At 44.3% G+C, this 26,165-nt stretch overlaps 1 protein-coding gene across 1 annotated transcript in view; it reads left to right on the forward strand.

Annotated features, from left to right (window-relative positions):
• The window catches only part of CNTNAP1 (contactin associated protein 1), a 227,226-nt gene that overhangs the window by 60,126 nt on the left and 140,935 nt on the right, over nucleotides 1–26,165 (forward strand). The window contains exons 2-3 of the mRNA XM_089668764.1: nucleotides 19,173–19,274; nucleotides 22,493–22,689. Of these exons, the coding sequence (XP_089524890.1) occupies nucleotides 19,173–19,274; nucleotides 22,493–22,689 (299 nt within the window). The remainder of the gene's footprint in view (nucleotides 1–19,172; nucleotides 19,275–22,492; nucleotides 22,690–26,165) is intronic.

Consider the following 26,165-nt stretch of genomic DNA (forward strand, 5'->3'; position numbering starts at 1 on the left):
AAATCACTGACATTAATTTCATTCAGTAATGTTCTGTTTCTTTTCCTGCAGTACTGGTGAGCCTTTTTTCTCAGGTTGTTATTTATCCACTTCAATACTTTTACCCACTTCCTGCTCAGGCCAATTTCCAGATTTCACTGTCGCTGTCGCACTTTGAATGACAATTGTGCAGTCCTGCAACACTGTATCCAAAATACATTTTTAGCATTTTTTCACACAAATAGAGCATGGTATTTCCTAACCACTGGGTTTTTTTTATTTTATGCTAAATACCCTACATGTCTCCTCTGGTGTCAAGGTCCTACCTTTCTTCAGAGCTTGTGCATCTCCATGCTGGCATCCATCTTGGATTTCTGCAAAGCATGGTGGGAACCTTTATGCCTTCAGGCTTCTGCGGCTCCTCCTCAGAAGGGTGTGGTTGAGCACATTTAAACCTCCTGTCTGCAAGTGCTCGCTGCATTCGTGTCTTGTATGTTTCCTTGTTGCAAGCTCTTGTGTTGTTCCTGTTGCTCTCCTGGTAACCGACTCTGCTTGGACAAGACTATTCTTTGCGTTAACCCTTTAACTGACCTCCCGTTGCTGAACCCGGCCCGTGACCTGAGTATTCTTTGCCTACCGTCTAGTACTGTCTGCTCCGTTGTTATTGACCCGGCCTGTCTGACTACTCTACTCGTGTTCCCATCTAGCTCCCACCAGCTGTACGCCATTGGTGGCAGTCGTTACCGCAGCTGGGGTCACTCGGGGCCGTGACCTGGTCTCAGGCTGCGTCAAGTCCATCCCCACCATCAGGGGCCCTGGTGAAGGGTAGCCTGGGGCTTAGACTCCGCGCCCTGAGGGATTCTGGTCTGTGGGTAGTGGCTGTCGTCAGTCGCGGCGTGACTGTGCATAGGCCTGCCTGCCCATTCCAGCGCTCCTGCCCTGACATTACATGAGTGCCATGAATCCTGACGGTGCAGGTACGCCTTCGATCCCCATGTTACTCGCCAGACTTGACCAACAGAATCGCTTGTTGGATCAGTTCGCTCAGGCGTTGCAGGCTCTGCTTGGACGCACAGCGCACCTTACCCCTGGGGCTATTAGGTCGGTTGTCACTCCGGTGGACTCTCCCACTGTTGCTCCGGTTGTTGCACCTACCTCCGCATCTGGTGCAGAGCCCGCGGTACCCAGAGGTATGACTGGTTCTGCCCCTCTTCCTCAGCGCTTTGGGGGGGAACCAAGTCAGTGTCGTGGTTTCCTTAACCAAGTGGGGATTTACTTTGAGTTAATACCTCACGCTTTCCCTACTGAGAGGGCAAAGGTGGGCTTCCTAATCTCGCTACTCTCTGATAGGGCCTTGGCCTGGGCTAATCCCTTATGGGAGAGGAATGACCCGGTGATTCACGTGTTTACCCGTTTCGTTGTCTCCTTCCGTACGGTATTCGACGTGCCCGCTCGCTCCGCTTCTGCTGCCAAGTTGCTCATGTCCATGCATCAGGGTTCACGAACCGTTGCCGAGTACGCCATCGAATTTCGTACCCTGGCGGCAGAGGTGGGTTGGAACAATGAGGCTCTGGTGGCTGCTTTCTCTCATGGTCTCTCAGATGCGTTGAAGGACGAGATCGCAGCCAAAGAACTCCCTGTGGAATTAAAGGCACTCATCTCCTTTCTAATCTTGATTGACACCAGGCTCAGAGAGAGGCCTTCATTTAAGGAGCGTCTGCGGAGGCCTCCCAACTGTTTGACGCCGATGTTTTCTGTCCCACCCGTGCCTCCCTCTCCTCCCACGCCTCCTGGGGATAGTTCGTCTGGTAGTGAGCCCATGCAGCTGGGATTTGCTCGCCTTTCCGATGGGGAGCGGGCCTCTCGGCGTCGGGAGGGTCGCTGCCTGTACTGTGGACTCGGGGGGCATTTTCTGCAGTCCTGTCCGGTCCGTCCGGGAAATGCCCGCACCTGAGATCCTGTCGGGGGCAGATCTTGGGTGGAGTTTCCTTGTCCCCGGTTTCCCGTAAAGATAAACCGCTTATCACCGTTGTCCTCTCTTGGGCAGGAGGCTCGGAGAAGGCCCAGGCGTTGGTAGACTCTAGGGCGGGCGGTTTGTTTATGGACAGCTCATTTGCTGTTCAGTACTCCATTCCCCTGCAGGCTCGAGTTACTCCATTGGTCCTTGAGGCGATAGATAGCAGGCCCTTGCAGCCGTCGCAGGTTACCCACGAGACTCTGCCGGTGGAGGTAGCTATTGGGGCTGTTCACAGGGAATTGGCCTGTTTCCAGGTAATTTCTTCCCCGCACTACTCCGTGGTTTTGGGCTATCCCTGGCTTCAGAGGCACAATCCGACCTTTGATTGGCGATTGGCTGAGATTCTCTCATGGTCACCACAGTGTGGGGCCGGTTGCAGCCGTGGTCCGGTTAAGGTGTTGTGCACCTCCTCGGACTCTGTGCTGCCCACTGAATATGGGGAGTACCTGGACGTGTTTGACAAGGTGCGCGCCGGTGCTCTGCCTCCTCATTGTCCATACGATTGCGCCATAACCTTACAAACCGGTTCCACTCCTCCGCGTGGCAGGGTGTATCCTCTTTCGGTGGCAGAGAATCAGGCCATGGAGGAATACGTTGCGGATGCGCTTTCCCAGGGGCACATTCACAAGTCTACTTCTCCAGCAGGAGCTGGGGTTTTTTTCGTGAAAAAGAAGGGCGGTGAGCTGAGACCCTGCATTGATTTTAGGGGTCTCAATCGAATCACGATTAAAAATGCTTATCCTATTTTGTTGATCACCGAGTTGTTTGACCGCCTCAAGGGAGCAACGGTCTTTACTAAACTCGACCTTAGGGCTGCCTACAACCTCGTACGGATCAAGGAGGGTGACGAGTGGAAGACCGCGTTCAACACCAGAACTGGCCACTATGAATACCTGGTTATGCCCTTTGGGTTGTGTAACGCACCCGCGGCCTTTCAGGAGTTTATTGATGATGTCTTGCATGACTTGTTGCAGCAGTGCGTGGTGGTTTACCTGGACGACATCCTGGTTTACTCTGCGTCTATGGAGTCTCATATCCAGGATGTTAAGCGGGTGCTGCAACGGTTACGTGAGAACGAGCTTTTCTGTAAGCTCGAGAAGTGTGAATTTCACCGATCCCAGGTTGCCTTTTTGGGCTACATCATTTCCCCGGTGGGTTTTTCCATGGACCCTGAGAAGGTTTCGGCGGTTCTGCAGTGGCCTCGTCCCAGTGGTCTTCGGTCCATTCAGCGCTTTTTGGGATTCGCTAACTATTACCGGAAGTTTATCAGGAACTTCTCCACGCTGTCCAAACCGCTCTCAGATCTGACCAAGAAGGGCAGTAATCCTCACGAGTGGCCACCCGAGGCCATCTCAGGTTTCGAGGCTCTGAAATCCGCCTTCGCTTCGGCCCCAATTCTGTCTCATCCCAATCCTGGGTTGCCTTTTGTCCTCAAGGTTGATGCATCTAAGACAGGAGTAGGCGCCCTCTTGTCTCAGCGTCGGTCACCTGAGGGACCCCTACTTCCTTGTGGGTTCTACTCCAAGAAGCTTTCATCCGCAGAGTGCAACTACCAGATTGGAGACAGGGAGTTGTTGGCCATTATTCTGGCTCTCAAGGAGTGGAGGCACCTGCTCGAGGGTTCGGTGGTTCCGGTCCTAGTTCTCACTGACCACAAGAACCTCACATATCTCTCGGAGGCTAAGAGGTTGACGCCCCGTCAGGCCAGATGGGCCCTGTTTTTGTCGCGTTTTAACTATGTGGTCTCTTACTTGCCTGGTTCCAAGAATGTCAGGGCTGATGCCTTGTCGCGGCAATACTCCGAGCTGTCCAGGGAGGACACTGAGCCAACCTCGGTCATTCCCCCAAACCAGATCCTGGCTGCCATTCGTACCAACCTGACTTCTCCCCTTGGGGAGCAGATTTTGGCGGCTCAAACTAACGCTCCTCCTGAGAGACCGGCTGGAATATGTTTCGTACCTGAGGGATTGCGTACCCGCTTGCTACATACCTACCATAATTCCAAGACTGCAGGTCATCCTGGTAAGAACCAATTGTCCTGGGTCGTTTCTCGGTTATTCTGGTGGCCATCTCCGTTCTGACATCGCCTCATATGTAGCAGCTTGTTCAGTCTGTGCCCAGAATAAATCTCCTCGGCATCTTCCATTGGGCCTTCTGCAACCCATTCCCAATGGGGAGCGTCCCTGGTCACACCTGGGCATGGATTTTATTGTGGACCTTCCGGCGTCTCAAGGTCACACGGTCATTCTTATGGTGATCGATCGTTTTTCCAAGATGTGCCATTGCATTCCATTCAAGAAATTGCCGACTGCGCAAGAACTGGCTACGGTTTTCGCCAAGGAGATCTTTCGCTTGCATGGGTTGCCCAAGGTGATTGTCTTGGAACGTGGGAGCCAGTTTTTGTCCAGGTTCTGGCGCGCCTTTTGCTCCCGGTTGGGCATCGAGCTTTCCTTCTCTTCGGCCTACCACCCGCAGTCCAATGGGGCTGCGGAGCGTTCCAACCAGGCCCTGGAACAGTTCCTTCGTTGCTATATATCGGATCATCAGGACAATTGGGTCGATCTCCTGCCATGGGCACAGTTTGCAAGGAACTCGGCTGTCAACTCCTCCTCCGGAATGTCCCCCTTCATGGCCAACTATGGGTTCCAACCCTCTGTATTGCCTGAGTTGTTCTCTCCACAGGACATTCCGGCTGTGCATAACCACCTGGCTGCCCTGCGCTCCTCGTGGGGGAAGATCCAGAGGTCCTTGAAGGACTCAGCACAGCGCCAGAAGCTCCAGGCTGATCGTAGATGGTTGACCGCTCCTTCATACCAGGTCGGAGATCGGGTGTGGTTGTCCACTCGCAACCTCAATCTTCGGGTGCCCGCAGCAAAACTGGCCCCCCGTTTTGTTGGTCCTTTCCGCATTCTTCGCAGGGTGAACCCGGTTGCCTATGCCCTTGCTCTTCCTCCTGGGATGTGTATCTCCAATGTCTTCCACGTATTCCTGTTGAAACCTCTGGTCTGTAATCGCTTTACTGCCTCTCCGCCTCGGCCTCGTCCTATCCGGGTTGACGGTCATGAGGAGTATGAGGTGAGCCGCATCTTGGATTCTCAGTTGGTCCGCGGTCGGGTACAGTTTCTGGTCCATTGGCGTGGTTATGGCCCTGAGGAACGTTCCTGGGTTCCTTCCGCGGATGTTCATGCTCATACCCTCCTCCGCGCTTTTCACGCCCGATTTCCTCAGAAACCTTTTGTTGAGCCGCGGAGGGGGAGGGGCTCTTGAGGAGGAGGTACTGTCAAGGTCCTACCTTTCTTCAGAGCTTGTGCATCTCCATGCTGGCATCCATCTTGGATTTCTGCAAAGCATGGTGGGAACCTTTATGCCTTCAGGCTTCTGCGGCTCCTCCTCAGAAGGGTGTGGTTGAGCACATTTAAACCTGTCTGCAAGTGCTCGCTGCACTCGTGTCCTGTATGTTTCCTTGTTGCAAGCTCGTGTGTTGTTCCTGTTGCTCTCCTGGTAACGGACTCGGCTTAGACAAGACTATTCTTTGCGTTAACCCTTTACCTGACCTCCCGTTGCTGAACCTGGCCCGTGACCTGAGTATTCTTTGCCTACTCTCTAGTACTGTCTGCTCCGTTGTTATTGACCCGGCCTGTCTGACTACTCTACTCGTGTTCCCATCTAGCTCCCACCAGCTGTACGCCATTGGTGGCAGTCTTTACCGCAGCTGGGGTCATTCGGGGGCCGCGACCTGGTCTCAGGCTGCGTCAAGTCCATCCCCACCATCAGGGGCCCTGGTGAAGGGTAGCTCACCACATCCAAGAAGAACAGTCTCCAGGGGTTAACTGGTTGAAGGGATGATGAAAGGGGCTCTCTGTCTTTGGCTAATGTTCCCTGTTGTCAATTGTCGGTGCTGCACAATCTCTGAGGTGCCTCACCTGGGATGGTCACACGCCTCCTCTGCGATTTCCAACACTCTGACCTCTCTCTGTGGTGGGAGATGTTGTTGCTGTTGGTAACTGCCATCGCTGGTGACTGGTACCAATGATCACAGTTGCTGATGACTTCAGCTTCTGTAGATAACCGTTGTCCTTAGCAACCGCTGCTGATCTGGAAACAGTGTCAGTGTACTTCAACAGTAGCGGCTGCAGATTAGATCCCACATGTCCTCTGCAAAGGTACACGTGGCTCACCAACCCAACTTCCCCTTCCTGGGTGCCCAGCTACTTCTTTTAGAGAACAAAAAAAAACTTGCTCCCTCCTCCTTGCAAAGCATCCTGGTCCTGTAGTCCTGTGCAGCATAAGGTTGCATTGTCTGCCTCTGTGATGAAACTGCAACTTCCACAAACACTCCAGTACTGCTGAGAGTTGAGCCAATCAAGCCCTTTCTGATAGCATGCAGTCTTAAAAAGGAAACCATTCTTTAAATGGAAACAGCAATGGCCCCGCTACATAAACATAGTATACTCACAACAGCAGTAGTAACATGGGCATGTAAGAATAAACTACAGCACCAGACCTTGCCGGCATGATGACATCACTGCTATGGCCCCCTACTGATGCATTTAACACTCTATTTATACTACCCTGGTGCTGTTGTCAAAGTTGCCCACAAGAAGTTATGCCAAAAAGGGACTGTCCTTTCTTTCTGTAGTGGATTATAAATTCCCTTGTTGGGACTCTACTGGACAGTGGTTAGATAGAGCCTGTGCATAGTAGTTAGTCTTCCCTGTTGGTATTGCTATATCCTTTTTACTTACATTACCTTGGTTAATATTGTGGTAACATTGTTTCTCTATGCTGGCTTAGCATGTTCTGGGGAATGAACAGTATCATTTTGGTAATTGTTGTGACTTATCAAACTGTATTTTCTCTACTGTTATTCTACTTGTTTTTATTCTACTTGTTTTTTTCATTCTACATGGTGTTGCCTCTTAAATTAAGCCCATGTAAACTGTTCTTAGGTGTGTTGGCGGTCACTCAAGGCCAGGTACAAGGCGAGTCATCACTTCATCACTAATGGAGGGCAGAGGGGCCCAATACATCCAGCGGTTCCTTCAGGGGTAGAGCTGCATATTTACTGTCCATTGGGAGAGCACCAAGTTCTGTATCTACTGTCCTTTAGCTGTCAGGGAGACAACTCTGACTAGCAGTGCTGCTATATCAAAGTCTTATACTGTATTTCTTCTATATCCCACAGGCCATTCTGTAGACAGGTGTAGGTTGACCTTCCTACACAGGTGGCGCTGTTCATAACCACAATGTAGGGAGAGTGAAGGACAGGAGGAACTCATGTTTCTCTTAGGCCTCCGTATGTGTCATCAGGGGGGGGCAGCTGTCTGATTGTATGCTGCTGCCCAGGATGACCTCTGAGGCCATCTTTAGTGAGGGCAGTGCTTATAAAAAGCACTGGCTCACTGCAGTTGGCCCACACTTTGCATGTGGTTACGATAGGGGCAGGAACCTGCTGGATTGGGAGGGTCTAGTGTAGGGAAAGGGACAGTATAGGGAGTGTCCATTATTGTTGCTGTTTTGGACCATAATGTGCCATAGGGGAAATCTAGGGATTGAAGGTGAATACATATTGCAGAAAAGCTGTTTTTCTTATTTTATTTTTTAATGGTCTATTCAATGTTATCTTGTTATTGTTGGTTGAAGCTTTGCTTTAAGGCTTGCTAAAGTGACCTATCATTCAATGTTGTCATATATAAGTTTTAGCATGCTTTAAGTACTCCTTAAGTGATATCAAGGATTTGTGTTTTACACAGCAGTCTTAGGTTTATAGCTACTTCCTGCCATTTGTCTGGAGCTCTGAAGGCCTTCTCTAGATATTTCAGAATTACAGACACCAAGACCAAGACAATTGACTATTAAGTGTTTAGTGTTGCTTACTACATCTTTTACTGGTACTAAAAATTTTGCATGATTTTAATATGCGGCCTCTGGTCCATTGTAAATGGAAACATATGCAGTTTAAAGCATTTTTTAACAGTCAGTTATCATTGTATGTTTTGGATAGCATAGGGAATGGCAGTGGTGCACTTAACCACTTCATGTCCGAACACTTTCACCCCCTTCCTGTCCAGGCCAATTTTCAGGTTTCAGTGCTGTTGCACTTTGACAATTGCGTGGTCATGCAACACTGTACCCATATGAATTTTTTAGCATTTTTTTGAGACAGATGAAACTTTATTTTGGTGGTATTTATTCACCACTGGGATTTTTATTTTTTTTACTATATACACGGAAATGCCCAAAAATTTTGAAAAAAAGTTTTGTCTTATACAATTTTGCAAATAAATAATCTTTCTTCATAAATATTGGCCAAAAGTTATTCAGTTATCTTTTTAGTAAAAAAAAATAACCCAAATTAGTTTATAACCAAAAATTATAATTTTTTAAACACTTTTTTTACATTTTATTTTTTTATATTATTATTTGGTTTTTTTTAACATACTGTCACCCTAGCAGTACAGTGTCACTATGGTGGAGGGTGATGAAGATTTTTTTTTTTTACACTGATTGCTTTTACTCACTTAAAGGCTGTAAAATCAATCATTTCTCCTTCTCTCTGGCTGCATTCTTGCAGCCATTGAGAAATACTGTGAGAGCTGTGATTGGTCACAGCTTGTCACATGGTACAAGGCTGTTGTTAATAGCCTTGTACCATGTGATCTCTGTGATCATTCACAGATTTCACACATACTAAGCAATGATGTCAGAAGTGACATCTTGCTTACACCTTTTCATGTGATCACTGATTGGCCAATCAGTGATCACATGATCGGGACCTCACACAGAGGTCCCATACAGCGATCCGTGTTTGTGGTGCCTTGCGCACCCAGGGAGTGCACACAATCCAAAATGGCAGGCGCCATTTATGAACAGCAACCTGCCCCTGGACTGCCACCGTCCAGCTGTTTATATACAGCGGCCGGACGGGAAGTGGTTAAGATGGGGCAAAGGGTTATTTCCACCCTGGGCACAGCCAGCTGCAGGGTGTCTGAATATTAAGGCTGGATTAAAAAACGCTGCTTCTAGAGGAGTTTAGCGTTTTACCTGTAGAAGCAACTTATGTTATCCTATGTGTCCATGCACGTTAGGTCACTTGGAGGCATATTTTAGGTGTAGTCAGGTGCTGGCTATATCATTGTGCCATTCAGGGACATTTACAGATGAGACTATGGTTCATCCCTTCCCCAGTGCCCAGTACTACACTACGGCTACATCACTTCCTGTTAGCAGAGTGGATCAAGTTCTTCTGACAGCAGAGGATCCTGGCACCTGTAGTCTTATAGCCACACATACTGTTTTTCTAAGTGCTGATTGAACTACAACTACCAGAGAGCTTGCAAACCTGAGGGTTGCTGGGAGAGCAGATCTAATCTACGGCAAGGAGCTGGCTCGCTCTATTGGTGCAAGATTCAGAACTGAACACAGGGGGACTGTGATAGAGATAGATTGTTGGCTACTACTGCAGGACTTTGCATACCGGTTCAGCACAGTGGTGTCGCCACACCAAGATCGCATCAGCTTCTCTGTATTGGGACTGTCACTATCCAGTCTTCAGCCAGTCATCTCTGCTTGCTGATCTGACAGGTTTTCAAGCGGTAACTCTGCACTTCTCTACAAACAGCCAAGGGCTTGTGCAAGATCCATTGGTGTGCGCAGTCTATTTCATTAGGGTGTGCACCCCAAAGCTCAAACACACATGCGTGTGTGTGCGTGTATATATATATATATATATATATATATATATATATATATATATATATATATATCCTAGATTGTAAGCTCCAAGGAGCAGGGCCCTCCTATCCCTCTTGTATTGAACTGTATTGTTGCTGTATTGTCTCCCTTTATATTGTATATAAATCCTGTATAATAACAATAAAAATATATATACAGTTGCAAGAAAAAGTATGTGAACCCCTTGGGATTACGTGGAGTTTTGCATGAATTGGGCATAAAATGTGCTCTGAACGTCATCTAAGTCACAACAATAGAAGAACACAGTCTGCTGAACATAATACTACACAAACATTAGATGTTGCCATGGTTTAATTGCACATAACATGTAAACATTCACAGTGCAGGGAGGAAAAAGTATGTGAACCTTTGGACTTAATAACTGGTTGACCCTCCTTTGGCAGCAATAACCTCAACCAAACGTTTCCTGTAGTTGCAGATCAGACCTGCACAATGATCAGGAGTAATTTTGGACCACTCCTCTTCACAAAACTGTTTCAGTGTAGCAATATTTTTGGGATGTCTCGTGTGAATCGCTCTCTTAAGGACATGCCACAGCATTTCAGTCGGGTTGAGGTCAGGACTCTGTTGCATCACCCATCCTCTGCGGAGCTTCAGTTGGCGGACAGATGGTCGTACATTTTCCTGCAAAATGTCTTGATAAACTCTGGAATTCATTTTCCCATCAATGACAACAATCCGTCCAGGCCCTGAGGCAGCAAAGCAGCCCCAAACCATGATGCTCCCTCCGCCATGTTTTACAGTGGGGATGAGGTTTTGATGTTGGTGTGCTGTGCCTTTTTTTCTCCACACATAGTGTTGTGTGTTCTTCCCAAACAACTCAATCTTGGTTTCATCTGTCCACAGTATATTTTGCCAGTAGTGCTGTGGAACATCCAGGTGCTCTTTTGCAAACTTCAAACGTGCTGCAATATTGTTTTTGGACAGCAATGGCTTCCTCCGTGGTGTCCTCCCATGTACTCCATTCTTGTTTAATGTTTTCCTTATTGTAGATGTGTCAACAAAAATGTTAGCATGTGCCAGAGATTTCTGTAGGTCTTTAGCTGACACTCTGGGATTCTTCTTTACCTCATGCAGCATTATGCGCTGTGCTCTTGCAGTCATTTTTACAGGACGACCACGCCTAGGGAGAGTAGCAACAGTGCTAAACTTTCTCCATTTGTAGACAGTCTGTCTTACCGTGGACACATGAACATCAAAGCTTTTGGAGATACTCTTGTAACCCTTTCCAGCTTCATGCAAGTCAACAATTCTTGATCATAGGTCTTCTGAGAGCTCTTTTCTGTGAGGCATGGTTCACATCAGACAGTGCTTCTTGAAACCAGTAAACCCAAAACAGGTGTGTGTTTTTTAAGGGCAGGAAAGCTGTCAGCAAGACATCCAATATCATCACACTGATTGGAGTCAAGGTTGGTTCACTCCTGGCTCCAATTAGCTCTGGGAGAAGTCATTAAGCTAGGGCCTCACATACTTTTTCCTCCCTGCACTGTGAATGTTTACATGTTATGTGCAATTAAACCATGGCAACATCTAATGTTTGTGTAGTATTACGTTCAGCAGACTGTGTTCTTCTATTGTTGTGACTTAGATGACGTTCAGAGCACATTTTATGCCCAATTCATGCAAAACTCCACGTAATCCCAAGGGGTTCACATACTTTTTCTTGCAACTGTATATATATACACACACAGTGTATATATATTCTGCATATACTCGCTCTGACTTCTTCTGCTCAGCTCACACATGACACACTCAGAGGCCAGGTGCTTCCCCATTCTACCCAGTCAAACTTGAATGTGGTACTAATAGAAAGCAAGGAGGAGCCAGTATCCCCCTTAGGGATGTTCCTGTAGTCTTCCATGAGTGGCGGAAGGACCTGAAACTGCCGGGGGAGATCGTAGGGGGAGCAGAGTCATTTCCATACTGTGCATGTCATTTAGTAATGTTGGGTGATTAGTGTGTCCCTAGGTACATCTGGCACACCCTGTGCACATGCCTATGGCATGAACCCTATTCTTGGCAGGCCGTGCTATCCATGGGATTGGTAAGCGGGCGGATGCCCAACCTCTTTCTGACAACATTCTAGAGACACTGCATGCAGACACCTTTACACCTCGGTACCAAGAGATCTTTGCTTTGCATATTTACCACAGCGTATCTGTTACCTTCATTGAATTATCATTACTCACTACTGTGTATGGGCCCCACCATTACTAGCAGGAGGCAACGACTACTATAACATCAGGAACTGTCAGGGATCGGGTGTCCTGCCGCGATGCGCCGGGCGGCGCATGCGCAGAACACCGACACGTTCTAGCCAGTGGGCAGCGGGACCTGGGTGATCGCGGCAGCTGCACATGCGCACTCACGATCGCATACATGCGCCTGGCACCAATGACAGCGCAGGGGGCGCTATTTAAACAGGACAGAAGGTATGTGCAATTGCCGTTTGGTCTTATTGTCCTGTTCCTGTGATCTGATTTGTGAAGCTTCCTGTTGCCGACCCCTGCTTGATCCTGACGCTGCTGATTGTCTCCTGTTTGACCGCTGGCTTGACCTGACCACTCTTCTGCCTGATCCTCTGGTACATCGCTGCCCGTTAGTTGCTGAACCCGGCTCGTGACCCTGACCATTCTCTGCCTGCTCCTCTGGTACCTCGCTGCCCGCACATTGCTGACCCGGCCTGCCTGACTACGCCTTACATTACTCTGACTGTCCATCCATCTATCCCGCACGGATCAGTCCCTGCTGCCAGGCCTGCCAGCCTCTTCACGTCAGGCTCTATTTCCCGCACACCTCTGTCGGTACTCTCTACCACTGCCGGACGTACTCAGGGGTCGCGACCTGGTCTCAGTCTGCTCCAAGTCCATCCCCACCATCAGGGGCCCTGGTGAATAAGCAGATTGGGACTTAGACCCCGCACCCTGAGGAACCCTGCGCTGTGGGTTGCTAGAGATACCGCCAGGTGGTGTCTGACAGGAACTTTAAACATCTCAGGATTCAAGTTACTAGTTAACGGGACCTCTTTGCGTCTAAGCCATTGTTTTTCAATTGGGGTGTCTTTACCGATTTATGCCAGAGTGTGTGCATCTCACAGAAGTGAGTACACCCCTCACATTTTTGTAAATTTACCGCAGGGCAGTATTCCAACATGATAACGACCCCAAACACACCTCCAAGATGACCACTGCCTTGCTAAAGAAGCTGAGGGTAAAGGTGATGGACTGGCCAAGCATGTCTCCAGACCTAAACCCTATTGAGCATCTGTGGGGCATCCTCAAACGGAAGATGGAGGAGCACAAGGTCTCTAACATCCACCAGCTCCGTGATGTCATCATGGAGGAGTGGAAGAGGACTCCAGTGGCAATCTGTGAAGCTCTGGTGAACTCCATGCCCAAGAGGGTTAAGGCAGTGCTGGAAAATAATGGTGGCCACACAAAATATTGACACTTTAGGCCCAATTTGGACATTTTCACTTAGGGGTGTAATCACTTTTGTTGCCAGCTGTTTAGACTTTAATGGCTGTGTGTTGAGTTATTTTGAGGGGACAGCAAAATTAAACTGTTATACAAGCTGTACACTCACTACTTTACATTGTAGCAAAGTGTCATTTCTTCAGTGTTGTCATATGAAAACATAGAATAAAATATTTACAAAAATGTGAGGGGTGTACTCACATCTGTGAGATACTGTTTGTGTGTGTGTATATATATGTGTATTATTATACAGTATTTATATAGTGCCAAAAGGTTTGCTCAGTGCTGTACATTATAGTGGGGGACAGTACATGAGACAATACAGTAACAAAACAATACACGAGGGGTTCGAGGGCCCTGTTCTTTTGAGTTTACAATCTAGGAGATATATATATATATATTTATTTACATAATTCTTTGTATTCCCTATTGTGATGCTGCTGGCCCAGAGGGTGCTGATAAGTCAACAAGCCTTTTCTTCCCCCTCCTGCTGCTGGTGTTGCAGTTACATAGTTACAATGTACCATTTGTGACTGTACATTCTGTTAACCATTGCTATTTGGTTATTTTCAGTTTACCATTGTTTTGCTTTAATGTGTTAACTGGAGTATACCTCCTTAGCCTACATTCTGTGGTCTATTCTTTTGAATGAGCCTAATATAGAGGTGTTACTAAAGAATCATATCTCCTTCATTATTATTTTCAGTTAAGACCATTGGTGGTTTTTAAAGCCAGTGTGCATGGACCCTTAAAGCTTATGTGAATTTTTTAGTAAAACAATGGTATTAACTTATGAACTTGCGTATGTGAAATGTTACTTCAAAATGGTAAAACGTGCTGCAAAGTACCTTAACCACTCTCTGACCCAGCTATAGCTGAAAGACGGCTACAGAGCGGTCAGCTAGTTCTGGGAGGGCGTCTATGGACAGCTTCCCAAAACCCTGCCCCCATGTGCACCCCCAGGGCATACCACAAGAGCGCACTGTGATCTCTGTGTCCTTCGGACACAGCTGATCACAGAGACCGGTAAAGGGCCAATCACAGCAGCCCTTTACCACGTGATCTGCTGTGTCCGATCACAGTGTAAATAGAGTTACCGGTTAATCTGTGACAGCATGAGGAGAAGAGAGCCGGTAATTGGCGATTCCCATGGGGATATCTACACTGATAATCAGGGCACTGATCATCAGTGCCCTGATTATCAGTGCTACCCCATGAGTGCCAATCAGTGCTCTCTATAAATGCCCATCAGTGCTGCCTATAAGTACCCATCAGTGGTGCCTGTCATTGCTAATCAGTGCCACCTATCAGTGCCTCCTCATCAGGTCCACCTATCAGTGCCCATCAGTGCTGCCTGATGAGTGACGATTCATCAGTGCCCATCACTGCTGCCTTATCCGTGCCCATCAGTGCCACCTACCAGTGCCTCCTCATCAGTGTACATCAGTGAAGGAGAAAAATTACTTATTTGCAAAAAATTTAGTCTGTTAGCATGTGATGTCACAAACTGACTATGGATCTATAGGCATACTGTGCACCATGATGAAAGGACACACACCGACCACACTAAGATGGATCTGTTTCCATAGTTGTTGTGGTCAGAAAACTACAGAAAGTCAAAGAAATTGTCAGGACCACCAAGTCTTTAAACTGTTAGTTCACCTTTACCAAAAACATTTAAAAACAAACTGTGCAGCTTTCACTAAAGTTAAAGGATGCCCTTGTTATAGGTGTAGTCCATTTACTTACCTCCTGAAACCAAAAATTCCCATAGACAGTATCATCCTGTCTTATTGCTAGGTCATTGCTAAGACACTCCCAGACAATTCAAAACCCATTGCATGCACTCTCTCTCTCCTTGTCTCAGTAGCGATGCTGTGACAGATGAGATAGTGGACCACATACAGTATGTGCAGGGGTTTGCAAGCTGGTTGTGTCTTAACATGCTAGATACAAGTAATACTATACGCATTATTTGTAGTCATGGACTTTATGTGGACATATATAGAGAAACTGAGTAACCTTGAAACAAGGCAGGATGGGATGATGGCATCTCTGGGAGTTTTTTAGTCAGGCTTCTGGAGGTATGTAAACCCTTAAGGTTTCCTAAATTTATTCTATAAAATAAAGGAAATATTATGTAGATTATGAGGAACAAAGGAATATAGTCCCAACGTTTTATAATTAGTGTTTACATTCTTTTAACAGCTGACTTTTTGTTGTCCATGTATTGTATACAACTGCCTGTTGGTAGGCTATGTGATAAGATTGCCGTTATTTTGCCTATGCATTATCAAATTACTGCTGTTTAAAGGGCGATATTAGTATACTTAAAGTGATACTAAAGTTTTGTTTTAAAAAAAAAAAAAAACATTTCATAGTTACCTACTCTGTGCAGCAACAATCTTCGTCTTCTCGGGTCCTTTGCCGGCATTCCTGGCCCCTCCCACCTGTTGGGTGCCCCATAGCAAGCAGCTTGCTATGAGTGCACCCGTGCAAGTGCGCTCCCGAGCCGTGGCTCTGCATGTCCATTCACACATAGAGCCACGGCTGGGCTCCGCCTCCTCCCTCTCCTGATTAGCTCACTGGCTATGATTGACAGCAGCATGAGCATGTTGCCTCAGCCAATCTGGAATGAGAGTCCCCTCAGAACCAAGATTCATGGACATCGCTGGATCAAGAGAGGGCTCAGGTAAGTGTTGGGGGGGGGGGGGGCTGCTACACACAGAAGGTTTTTTACCTTTATGCATAGAATGTATGAAGGTACAAAACTTTGAGCCACTCTAAGTCCCCTGTAGGCCTATCATCATCAAACCACTATTGCCCTGTTGTTTCTTGTAAGCTGTTCTTGAACCCTTGAGTTTTATCTATTTATTGTACTGGTCATTATAAATATTTATTTTGTTCATGACATTTTCTGAAAGAAATTCTGGCATGTAGAGGAGGGGGGTGTTAAATAGCTTCTAACTTCAGCTTGTTTCGTTAAAGTGTTACTAAACCCACAATAGTAAAATCAGTCCTTATATGCAGTAAAGCATGCTTGTTATACTCACTGTGGAACCTAAGGGGATTAACCTCAGCATTGTGTAAAATGACGGCTTGATGTTGTCTTCTTTGATCATTCCCTTCTTCTACTGTCCCCAATCCATCCGCTGATAGTACAGAGCTCTAGGAGTCACTCTGCACATCCTCAGTTTGGTGTATAGCTAGAGATTTTTTTTCCTATTTTTGTGGGGGGGGGGGGGGGTATGTGATGATCACAGGGCCAATCAGAGGGTCCTAGGTTATGTAGCCTCATAGAACAGTTAAAGAAGAATAAAAACTCCTCCTACAAGTGTTACCAGTGTTCGAACGGAACACTTGTAGGAAGTCACAAGACTGCTCTAACTGCTGATGATAAAAGGTATTTAGCAGTTTATATTTACTAAAATAGATGCACTTCCATGTTGTGCATACTGTGGGAGACCAGATATAGTGAATGCAGGGTCTTGGGTTTAGTAACACTTTAAGCTTTGACAATAAAACATGGAAGCTGATTGGTTTCTATGCACAACTGCACCAAATGTTGCACTCTCCAATTTTAGTAAATCTCCCCCTCTGTCTTTACTGCGGTCTTTTTATCCTCGTTTCCCCTCACTTTCAGATCTGGTTATCCGGAGAGGAAATATTCTCAGCAGCACAAAGACATCAGTAAGACACTGACCAATAACAAAAAATGACAGAAGTTCTAATCCCTCTCTACCCTGTCTAATAAATGGTAATTTTTAATTCAAAAGGTAATTCAAATGTTTATTTCAAGGGTATGCAAACCCCAAGAATGAACTTCTGTTATTTGCTTGCTTTTGGTCTGGTAAATATATGATTACAAGTGTTTTGTAGTATTTGTTTAAAAAGTAGTAGTGAAAAAACCTTTTGGTCCTGCTAGAAATCTTGTCAGCTGATAACTTTCTGTGCCTCACTCTTATCAGTCACATTGCTCTGAAGACTACAGAACCCATCTCTGCTATGGAGAAAATGAGAGGGGAGTGCTTCAGTAGTTTGTCCTGTTTCTGTTGTCCTTATACAGAATGTGATTGAGTGTTGTCGTTGTGGGACAGGCAGTGTCTTACTGGCAGGATCACCAGGTGAATATTTGAGAAGACACACCAGTATACAGTTAGGTCCATATATATTTGGACACAGGCACAATTTCCATACTTTTGGCTCTGTATGCCACCAGAATAAATAAAAAATAAAACAATCCTAATGACTTTGAAGCGCAGACTTTCGGCTTTAATTCAAGGGGTTGAACATAAATATCAATTTTAGGAACTGCAACCATTTTTATACACAGTCCCTCCATTTTCAGGGGCTCAAAAGTAATTGGACAATTGAATATAATCATAAATAAAATGTTAATTTTTAATATTTTATTGAGAATCCTTTACTGGCAATGACCGCCTGAAGTCTGGAACGTCATGGACATTAGCAAAGACTGAGTTTCTAATGCTTTGCCAGGCTCTAACTGCAGCGGTGTTCAGTTGTTCTACAGTTGTTTGTGGGTCTTTCTGCCTTTAGTTTTGCCTTCAGCAAGTGAAATGCATGCTCAATTGGGTTGAGATCAGGTGATTGACTCAGCCTTTGCAGCTCCTGGTTACTTTTGCAGTGTGTTTTGGATCATTGTCCATCTGTACTGTGAAGCTTCGTCCAATCAACTTTGCTGCATTTGGCTGAATCTGGGCTGACAGTATATCTCTAAACACTGCAGAATTCATCTGGCTGCTTCTGTCTTCTGTCACATCATCAATAAACACCAATGACCCAGTGCCACTGGAAGCCATGGATGGCCGTGGATGATTAATCTTAGTTTCATCCATCCAAAGAATGTTTTTCCAGAGCTGGTCTGGCTTTTTTAGATTTTTTTTGGCAAAGTCTAATCTGGCGTTTCTATTCTTCAAACTTAAGAATGGTTTTCACCTTGTGGTGAATCCTCTGTATTTGCTCTTGTGAAATGTTGTCTTGATTGTGGATGTTGACAATTATACGCCCACCTCCTGGAGAGTGTCCTTCACTTGTGTGGATGTTGTGAATGGGTTTTTCTTTACCAGAGAGCATCTTGCGACGTCCATGCCTTTTTATGTTGCTGAGCTCACCAGTGCGTTCTTCTTTCCTCAGAATGTGTCAAACTGTTGATTTGGCCACTCCTAATGTTGCTGCTAGCTCTCTGGTGGATTTGTTTCATTTTTGAATCCTTACAGTGGCCTGTTTCACTTCCATGGACAGCTTCTTTGAACTTATGATGTAGGTTCACAGCAATAGATTCCAAATGCAAATGCCACACTTAAAATAAACTCCAGACCTTTTACCTGCTTAATTGATGAAGCAGTAGCCCACACCTGGCCATGAAAAAGCTTTTGATTCAATTGTGCAATTACTTTTGGTCCCTTGAAAGAGGGGGATGGCTACTCTTAGCTGTAATTCCTAAACCCTTCCTCCAATTTGGATGTACATACCCTCAAATTAAACCTGAGTGTACACTTTCATCCCATATCCATTATATAACTATAGCTTGAATATGTTTTGGTCAATACCTGAAAAATCTAAAATTGTGCCTGTGTCCAAATATATATGGACCGAACTGTAGGTTGGTAACTATGGGTGTAATAAAAAGTATATACTGTGCCACATTCTATTAGTAACAAAACCCCCTAGCCCAATTGCAGAAAAGGATGGACTTTTTGGACACCATAGACATTGCACACAGGATCACCAGGGGAAAATAAAGGAGATTTAAATATGCTTTAATTGATCAATATGTTACTGTATTTTATCATTTCACTTTCCTTAGCTCCTTTTACTTATTTACATTGTTTTGTGCAGTTTTTTTTTATTATAGATTATATGAGACTACTTGTAAGGGCTTATATTGGAAAGATGATTCATTATCTATTTGATTTTTTTTACAGAATGGTGCTACAATGACCTGGTATCCCCCCTTTATTTCACATCATTTGATGCTTCATCAAGATATTCTATTTTATACACTGCTAACTTTGCACGATTATTTGGTAAGTATGCATTTCCAGCTTTAGCTTAACATGTTTAAGTTGATTTACAATTTTTAGAAAGCTAAGCAATTTCTTATTAAAATGTAATTTCAAAGGAAGTGCTTGGAGGAGCCAGCACTAAATCTACATCTTTACACGTAATGCACTTTTATGTGAATGCTGAGAAGAGGCATACCAATTATTAATCAACATAAGCTAAAAGCCTCAACCTATAATAAAACAGAATACAGCTCATGTTAGAAAGTGCAAAGTTGTAGCTTTTCTGTATTAGTGCAAATTAACTTTCTGCATAACATACATTGAACAACGTTACAAGTAAAAATGATGATGGAATATTGATAGCATAGTAGCTTTTCCTTTCCATGAATGAGGACAGGCATCCAACTACCCAGAAAAAAAACACCTGAGTGCAGGAAGCAGTGACTTAGGGTCCACGCACATTGGGGTTAAAAAATGCTGCTTCTAGGAGATTTTCATTTTGCCTATAGGAAGAGCTTAATGTAATCCTATAGGGTTGATTTACTAAAACCAGAGAGTGCAAAATCTTGGCCAGCTGTGCATGGTAGCCAATAAGCTTCTAACTTCAGCTTGTTTAGTTAACCAATTCAATACCGGGCAATTTTACACCTTCCTGCCCAGGCCAGTTTTCAAGTTTCAGCGCTCTCACACTTTGAATGACAATTGCGTGGGCATACAACACTGTACCCAAACTAAAATTTTATCATTTTCTTCACACAACTAGAGCTTTCTTTTGGTGGTATTTAATCACCGCTGGGGTTTTTATTTTTTGCTAAATTAACAAAAAAAGACCAAACATTTTGAAAAAAAAAAGTTTTTCTTTGTTTCTGTTAGAAAAGTTTGCAAATAAATAATTGTTCTTCATAAATTTTGGCCGAGATGTATTCTGCTACATGTCTTTGGTGAAAATAACCCAAATTAGGATGTATTTTTTAGTTTGTAGGAAAGTTATAGAGTTCACAAACTATGGTATAGATCTGAATATTGATCAATCCTAAAGTACTGACAGCCAATCTAATTTCTTGAGGTCCAAGAATGTCAGAACAGTACAGGTATCCGCCAAATGACCCCTTTTTGCAAAGTAGACAGTCCGACGTACTTCATAAGAGGCATGGCGAGTTTTTTGAAGTTGTATTTTTTTTTGTCATAATTTTTCGGAAAATTAAAAAATTAAAAAAATTAGTTTCACTATTTTGTTTTTACATATTGTCACCAGTGCAGTACAGCATCATCATATAACTGGCATGGCGGTGATCAGGGACACTGACTGGTGACAGTATGAAAAAAAAATATATATATTTTTTTAATTTTATTTAATTTTTTTAATTATTTTTTATTAAATTTTTTTTCTTTTTTTTAAGATTTTTTTTTTCATATTTCACTATGACCAAAGTAGTACAATGTTACCATAGTAACATTGTACTACTTTGGGGAAGTGATCAGTGTTTTTTTTTTTTTTTACACAATTTGCTTATAGCAAAGAATTACTTTGCTATAAGCAAGCATTTACCTGAATGACATCGATTCATTCAGGGTTTTTTTTTTTTCTTTTTTTTGTGCTTAGCTGTGATTTGGCCACAGATAATCACATGACATGTACATGTGATTAGCTGTGACCATTCACAGCTAGGCACTAGTATGCAATGGATGGCATGAATGAAGCCATCCATTGTATACAACTGTCATGTGACCTGCTGTGATTGGTCACAGCAGGTCACATGGTACCGGCAAAGGGGCAGATACTCAGATCTGTCATTGGCCGTGTCTGAGGTACATGGCCGGTGACAGATCGCGCCGCTGAACTGCTCTGCAGGAGCGCAATCTGCGCATGTGCGGGAGGACGCCATATGGCATCCACCTGGAACGCTGATGACATTTGCCGCTTGCCATTCGGCCATAGGGCGGGCGGCAAATGGTTAAACCTTGACAGAAAAAAAATGGAAGCTGATTGGTTTCCATGCACAGCTACACCAGATTTTGCACTCTCCAATTTTAGTAAATCAACTCAAATGTGTCCATGCACATTAAGATGTTTAGAGGCATATTTTAAGCTCAGTTTTTAGAGGCAGAAAAACCCCTTCTGGGTTGCTTTTTTGAGATGAGTTTTCTGGCAGAAAAAAATGTTGAACACGTGTAAAAAACACTCTATGTGAGCGTTGTTTTCTGCCAAGGGAACTGGTGTTTTTTGAAGCCCAGAATACCAGGACCCTAAAGCCTAGTACACGATGAGAATATTGGACAAAAAATACCACTTTCATATGATAGTCTGAACGTTCGTACACAGCTTTCAAGAAACGATCCCAACAGTTCATGCGAAATTATCCGAAGGACCAAACATTGTTTTCGTATAATACCAGAATAAACGATTTTCGTTTAATTGGTACAGTACACATCCGAAAAAAATTGGGAGACCAGGACCTCACATTCTCAGAAATGAAAGAATACATTACAGTACAATACCATATATTACATCACTTCTGAAGTTGTATTCTGTCATTAGAGAATTTTCATAACTTTAGTAATCTCTTCATTTTAAAAATGAGACTAGCATGCAGGAAAATAAAAAAGGACGATCATTCATCCGATATTCTCATCATTGGTACGAGGTTTAAAGCTAACTACCTTAAAGTGAAAATGCCAATAAAATTGTGACATAAAGCTTAAAGCGGGGGGGGGCATGGACTGCTCAGATGGCTAAAATTCAGTGCTTCAGTCCTTTGTACCCAAATAATTAAGGATATCAGACTCTCCTATAAAGTAGAGCAGCCAATAAACACTAGTGGAAACCATTAGTAGAACCTCCCCACCTATTGCATCAATAGGTCAAGGCCTCATTTTACAAAGGCTAACCTTGGGCAGGTTTAAAGAACTTCTAGGCTGAAAAAGTATGGTTAGAAAATTTAAAATTATTATTTGTTTTTGAGTTAGTGGGTTGTTCCTATGGTGATATGGTTTCAAGTCTACAGAATCTTTTTAACAAACGAAGAGAAGCCCACTAGGTAGGGACATTAAAGCAAGAGGAGAGTCTGAACTAGGTACAGAGCATTCCAACCGCTATGGATTTCTGTAATTGCAAAAAATGGGCATGGCTTTGTGCCTAGACAAGGGGATGTCTGAGATAGGCTGGTCATCCTTTACTTTTTGTGATTTCCACTATTAAAAATTGGTAGAAAATGAATATGACATTTCTTTCATTACAGGAAGTAGTGGATGGTCTCCTGCCCTCGGAGATAAACATCCTTGGCTTCAGATAGACTTAAAGAGGAAATATAAAATAATGGGAGTTGCCACTCAGGGAACCTATAACACTTATTACGACTGGGTGACCCGTTACATCCTACTGTATGGGGACCGGCCAGACAGCTGGAAACCATTCTTTCAGCTGGGCACTAACTGGGTAAGTGTCATTGTCTAGATGTTACAATAAATATGTGCATTTAGATCTAGTACAAAGTTGCCATTGCCAAGCGGAAATCGAGCCCAAACATTTTTTGGGATAAAATGGGGATCGATTAGAACTTCTTTCATTATTTTTGTTCTCCATTTGTCTCCATTGGGGATATTTCTGCTAACTTTCTATATCCCAAACATAACAAAAAGTGAGAGAAAATCCCTCCAATATTTTGCATCTGCCATTAAGGACAACTATACATTTTTAGATCTCTCCACACTTTGTGTCTTTGGTGCAGTGGCAGCAATTTTTGGAGAGATGGTTACGGCATCCCCTATAGAAAGTAAACAAAAGAAAAATCTTTAAAACAATAGCGTTATTATACAAAATAGTTATGAATCAAATTTCCAGGACTGCTCAGAAAGAACAATAAAAAGAAGTGATTAAAAGCTCCATATCCACTTCAGCTATGGGTACGTCACTGGAGTTTGAGCTGTTGTACCCGTGTGATGCCTGCAGCCAGGGCCGGCGCTAGACTGTTTTGCTGCCTAGGAAAGACCAGCTACTTGCGCCCCCCCCCCAAAAAAAAATTAAAAACAGTAGAAAACATTACATCAACAAAACATGAAACTGCTAAATTTTTTTAATTTGCAAAAATAAGTGCCATAAGATGCCACCGGCACCAAAATATCAGTGTCCCAGATGGACTGTATCTGTGGCTGGCAGTGGCAGGATCACAGTTGCACTGAGTGGAGGATGATGGTTCCACACTTTGACTGATCCCAGGCTGGTATTCCCCAGGCAATGGGGGGAGATAAAGCTGTGACAGCAGGCAGCCCATCCCACACACACACACACACACACACACACAGAAAACACCGAAACTGAGCGATCCCACACAGTGACAGATCCGACACAACACACCACCAGCACTGACACAGATCAGCAGGCACTAGAAGAGCAGGCTTTGGGATCATTGACACATTGCACATTTGATGGATGACCGGCCGGGTCACACAGACACAGTCAGACATAACCTTCCGCTGATGAATGGGAAGGGAAGGGCTGGAACTCCACAGTGACCAGCAGCTGCCAGCCGGCTTGCAGTAAGGGACTGAGTCTGAGAGGAATACTGGAAGGAGCTGCAGCCCTGCTGCTACACTGGCCCCAGGCCATCTTCCTCTGTCCTTTCTTCCTCCCCTCTGCCACCCCTCAAGTGGAGGATCATTCATGATGTGGTGGCATCCCACACAGAAGAGTGCTGCCCTGCGCTGCGCCCAGGCACCCCTAGGTGGCAGTGCGCCCTAGGCATTCCCCTAGTTTGCCTAGTGGAAGCACAGGCCCTGCTTGCAGCTGCAGACATCATCCCAATACTGTTTTTTTGAGTCTATGGTCTTCTGTCTTGTAATAGCAATCAGAGCAGCTAACTAGCTGCTGAATTGCTGTTACAAGCAGTGGGAGGGGATGCCCCCACCTTTTCCGCTGCCTTCCATTGGGAGTCCCAATCAACCAGCAAGCACTGCCACTGGCTGGTCACAGGGCTGAACAAAGACCGGATTTTTTTTGCTCTGTAATATAGTAACCAGGAAGCGATGACCAATATTTGTGTGATTAAATGCTTTTAAGGGCAGGGGAGAGATTTGTGGTCTCATTGACCACAGATCCCTTTATAAAGAGTACCTGTTGCATGCCTATTTCTGTCACAAGGGACATTTACATTCCTTGTGATAGCAATAAAAGTGATTAAAACAATTGTGACCAGTATATAAATAAAAATAAATAAATAATAGTAGGAAAAATGTAACTGCCCCCTTCCAAGGCGAATGCTCGCTTCAGTCCCGTGTGCATACAAACAGCGATCACCCCACACATGAGGCATTGCAGCAAACGGCAGATCGAGGGCAGTAATTCTAGCACCAGACCTCCTCTGTAAATCGAAAAAGTGGTAACTAGCAAAAAATACTGATTGTTACATAAAAAAGGTTGTCGCTGTTGCATAGGCGGGCACAATTTTAAGGAGTGACATGTTTGGTTTCTGAGCCACTAAGTAATTTTCCATCACAAATACTGATTGTTACATAAAAAGGCCCGGTCCGGAAGTGAATATAGGCACAACAAACTACAACTCACAAATATACAAATCATTAATGATAACAAAATGGGTCTCTCATAGGACTCTTCTGTACACTGGGCTAAACAAAGCAAATATCCTTGAGTTAGGCATAGCAAAATGTATCCTTGCACATAGTTATTGTATATGTCTCTAAAGTTATCATTTTGCATCCGTTATTTTGAGTTGTAGCAGACTTGATATACGGTATATTCATGCTTGTTTTAGCACATGCAAAGCAGACATAGTAAATATAGTGTGGATAAATTGCAGCCAGAATAAAAGCACTTATGGGCAGTGAAGAACATAAGGCATGAGCAATTTTTCAGATGTAATAACTTGTAATAAAGCCACTTTGTGTCCATCAGAAATGTCAGATTTTTGTTCATAAATGCTGGTGTAAAGCACATACAAAATATAGTCACAAAGCAGACAAACAAAAAGCAAACAAGACAAAGCTGAAGTCAAGTAAATTGTATTACAGCATATAGTTTCTACTACTGTGTCCATTATATCGGATTGCTTGGATTGTGGTATACATTCTTGCCACTGATAGCGTATATAGAATACTCACAGGGCCAACATGCAGCTAGATTAAACAATGTAATAACCTTATGAAAAAAGGTTCTGCGGGCATAATAATCAAACCTCAGCGTTTAACTGTTACTTGCATAACCTACAGTCCAGACAACATACAGGCCCAAATTATTACCTAATTGCAGCCAAAAAGTTTGCGATTTAAACAGCTGTGGTTTGTGGTCAAATATGAGTTAAATGCCACATTGATGAAATTCCACCAACATAATAGGCTCCCTATTCACCCTACACCCTTCCTCGACCATATAACAGCCTTAGAAGCTATGTATAGATAGAATAGATGTTTTGAATACAATTAATGGGCCCCTTGTGTATTATGCAGTAAGACCGTCAGTGCCAGGGCAAGGTCATTCAATGCCCAGGGCAAAGATGCCAAACTACCCCACATCTCCTAGGTAAATGGGGGACAGGGTCAATACAGGCGTTTTCAGTGCTGATATATACAGTATAAGTTTAAAAGTGGTGCACGTTCTCTCCCGCAGGAAACTAGGGGGCTAACAGTGATGAAGAAAGAAATGTTAGTATAAGTTAAAAAATGCCCCAACATCAGTTGTATCACAGGAAGTAAAAAATGCCACTGCATTGAGTGGTGTCACTGGAAGTAAAGAATGTCCCTGCATCAATTATGTCACTGTAGGGTAAAAAAATGGCCCTGCATTGGTAATATAACTGGAAGTACAAAATACCCATGCGTCTCAGGAAAAAAAAATGCTGCTGCATTGTTATGTTACTGGTAGTTAAAAGAAAATGCTCCTGCATCAGAATTGTCACTGGA

The sequence above is a fragment of the Staurois parvus genome, unplaced genomic scaffold (assembly GCF_062004578.1).
Source record: "Staurois parvus isolate SC_StPar_1 unplaced genomic scaffold, SC_StPar_1.0 ptg000063l, whole genome shotgun sequence".
Taxonomy (NCBI): Eukaryota; Metazoa; Chordata; class Amphibia; order Anura; family Ranidae; genus Staurois; species Staurois parvus.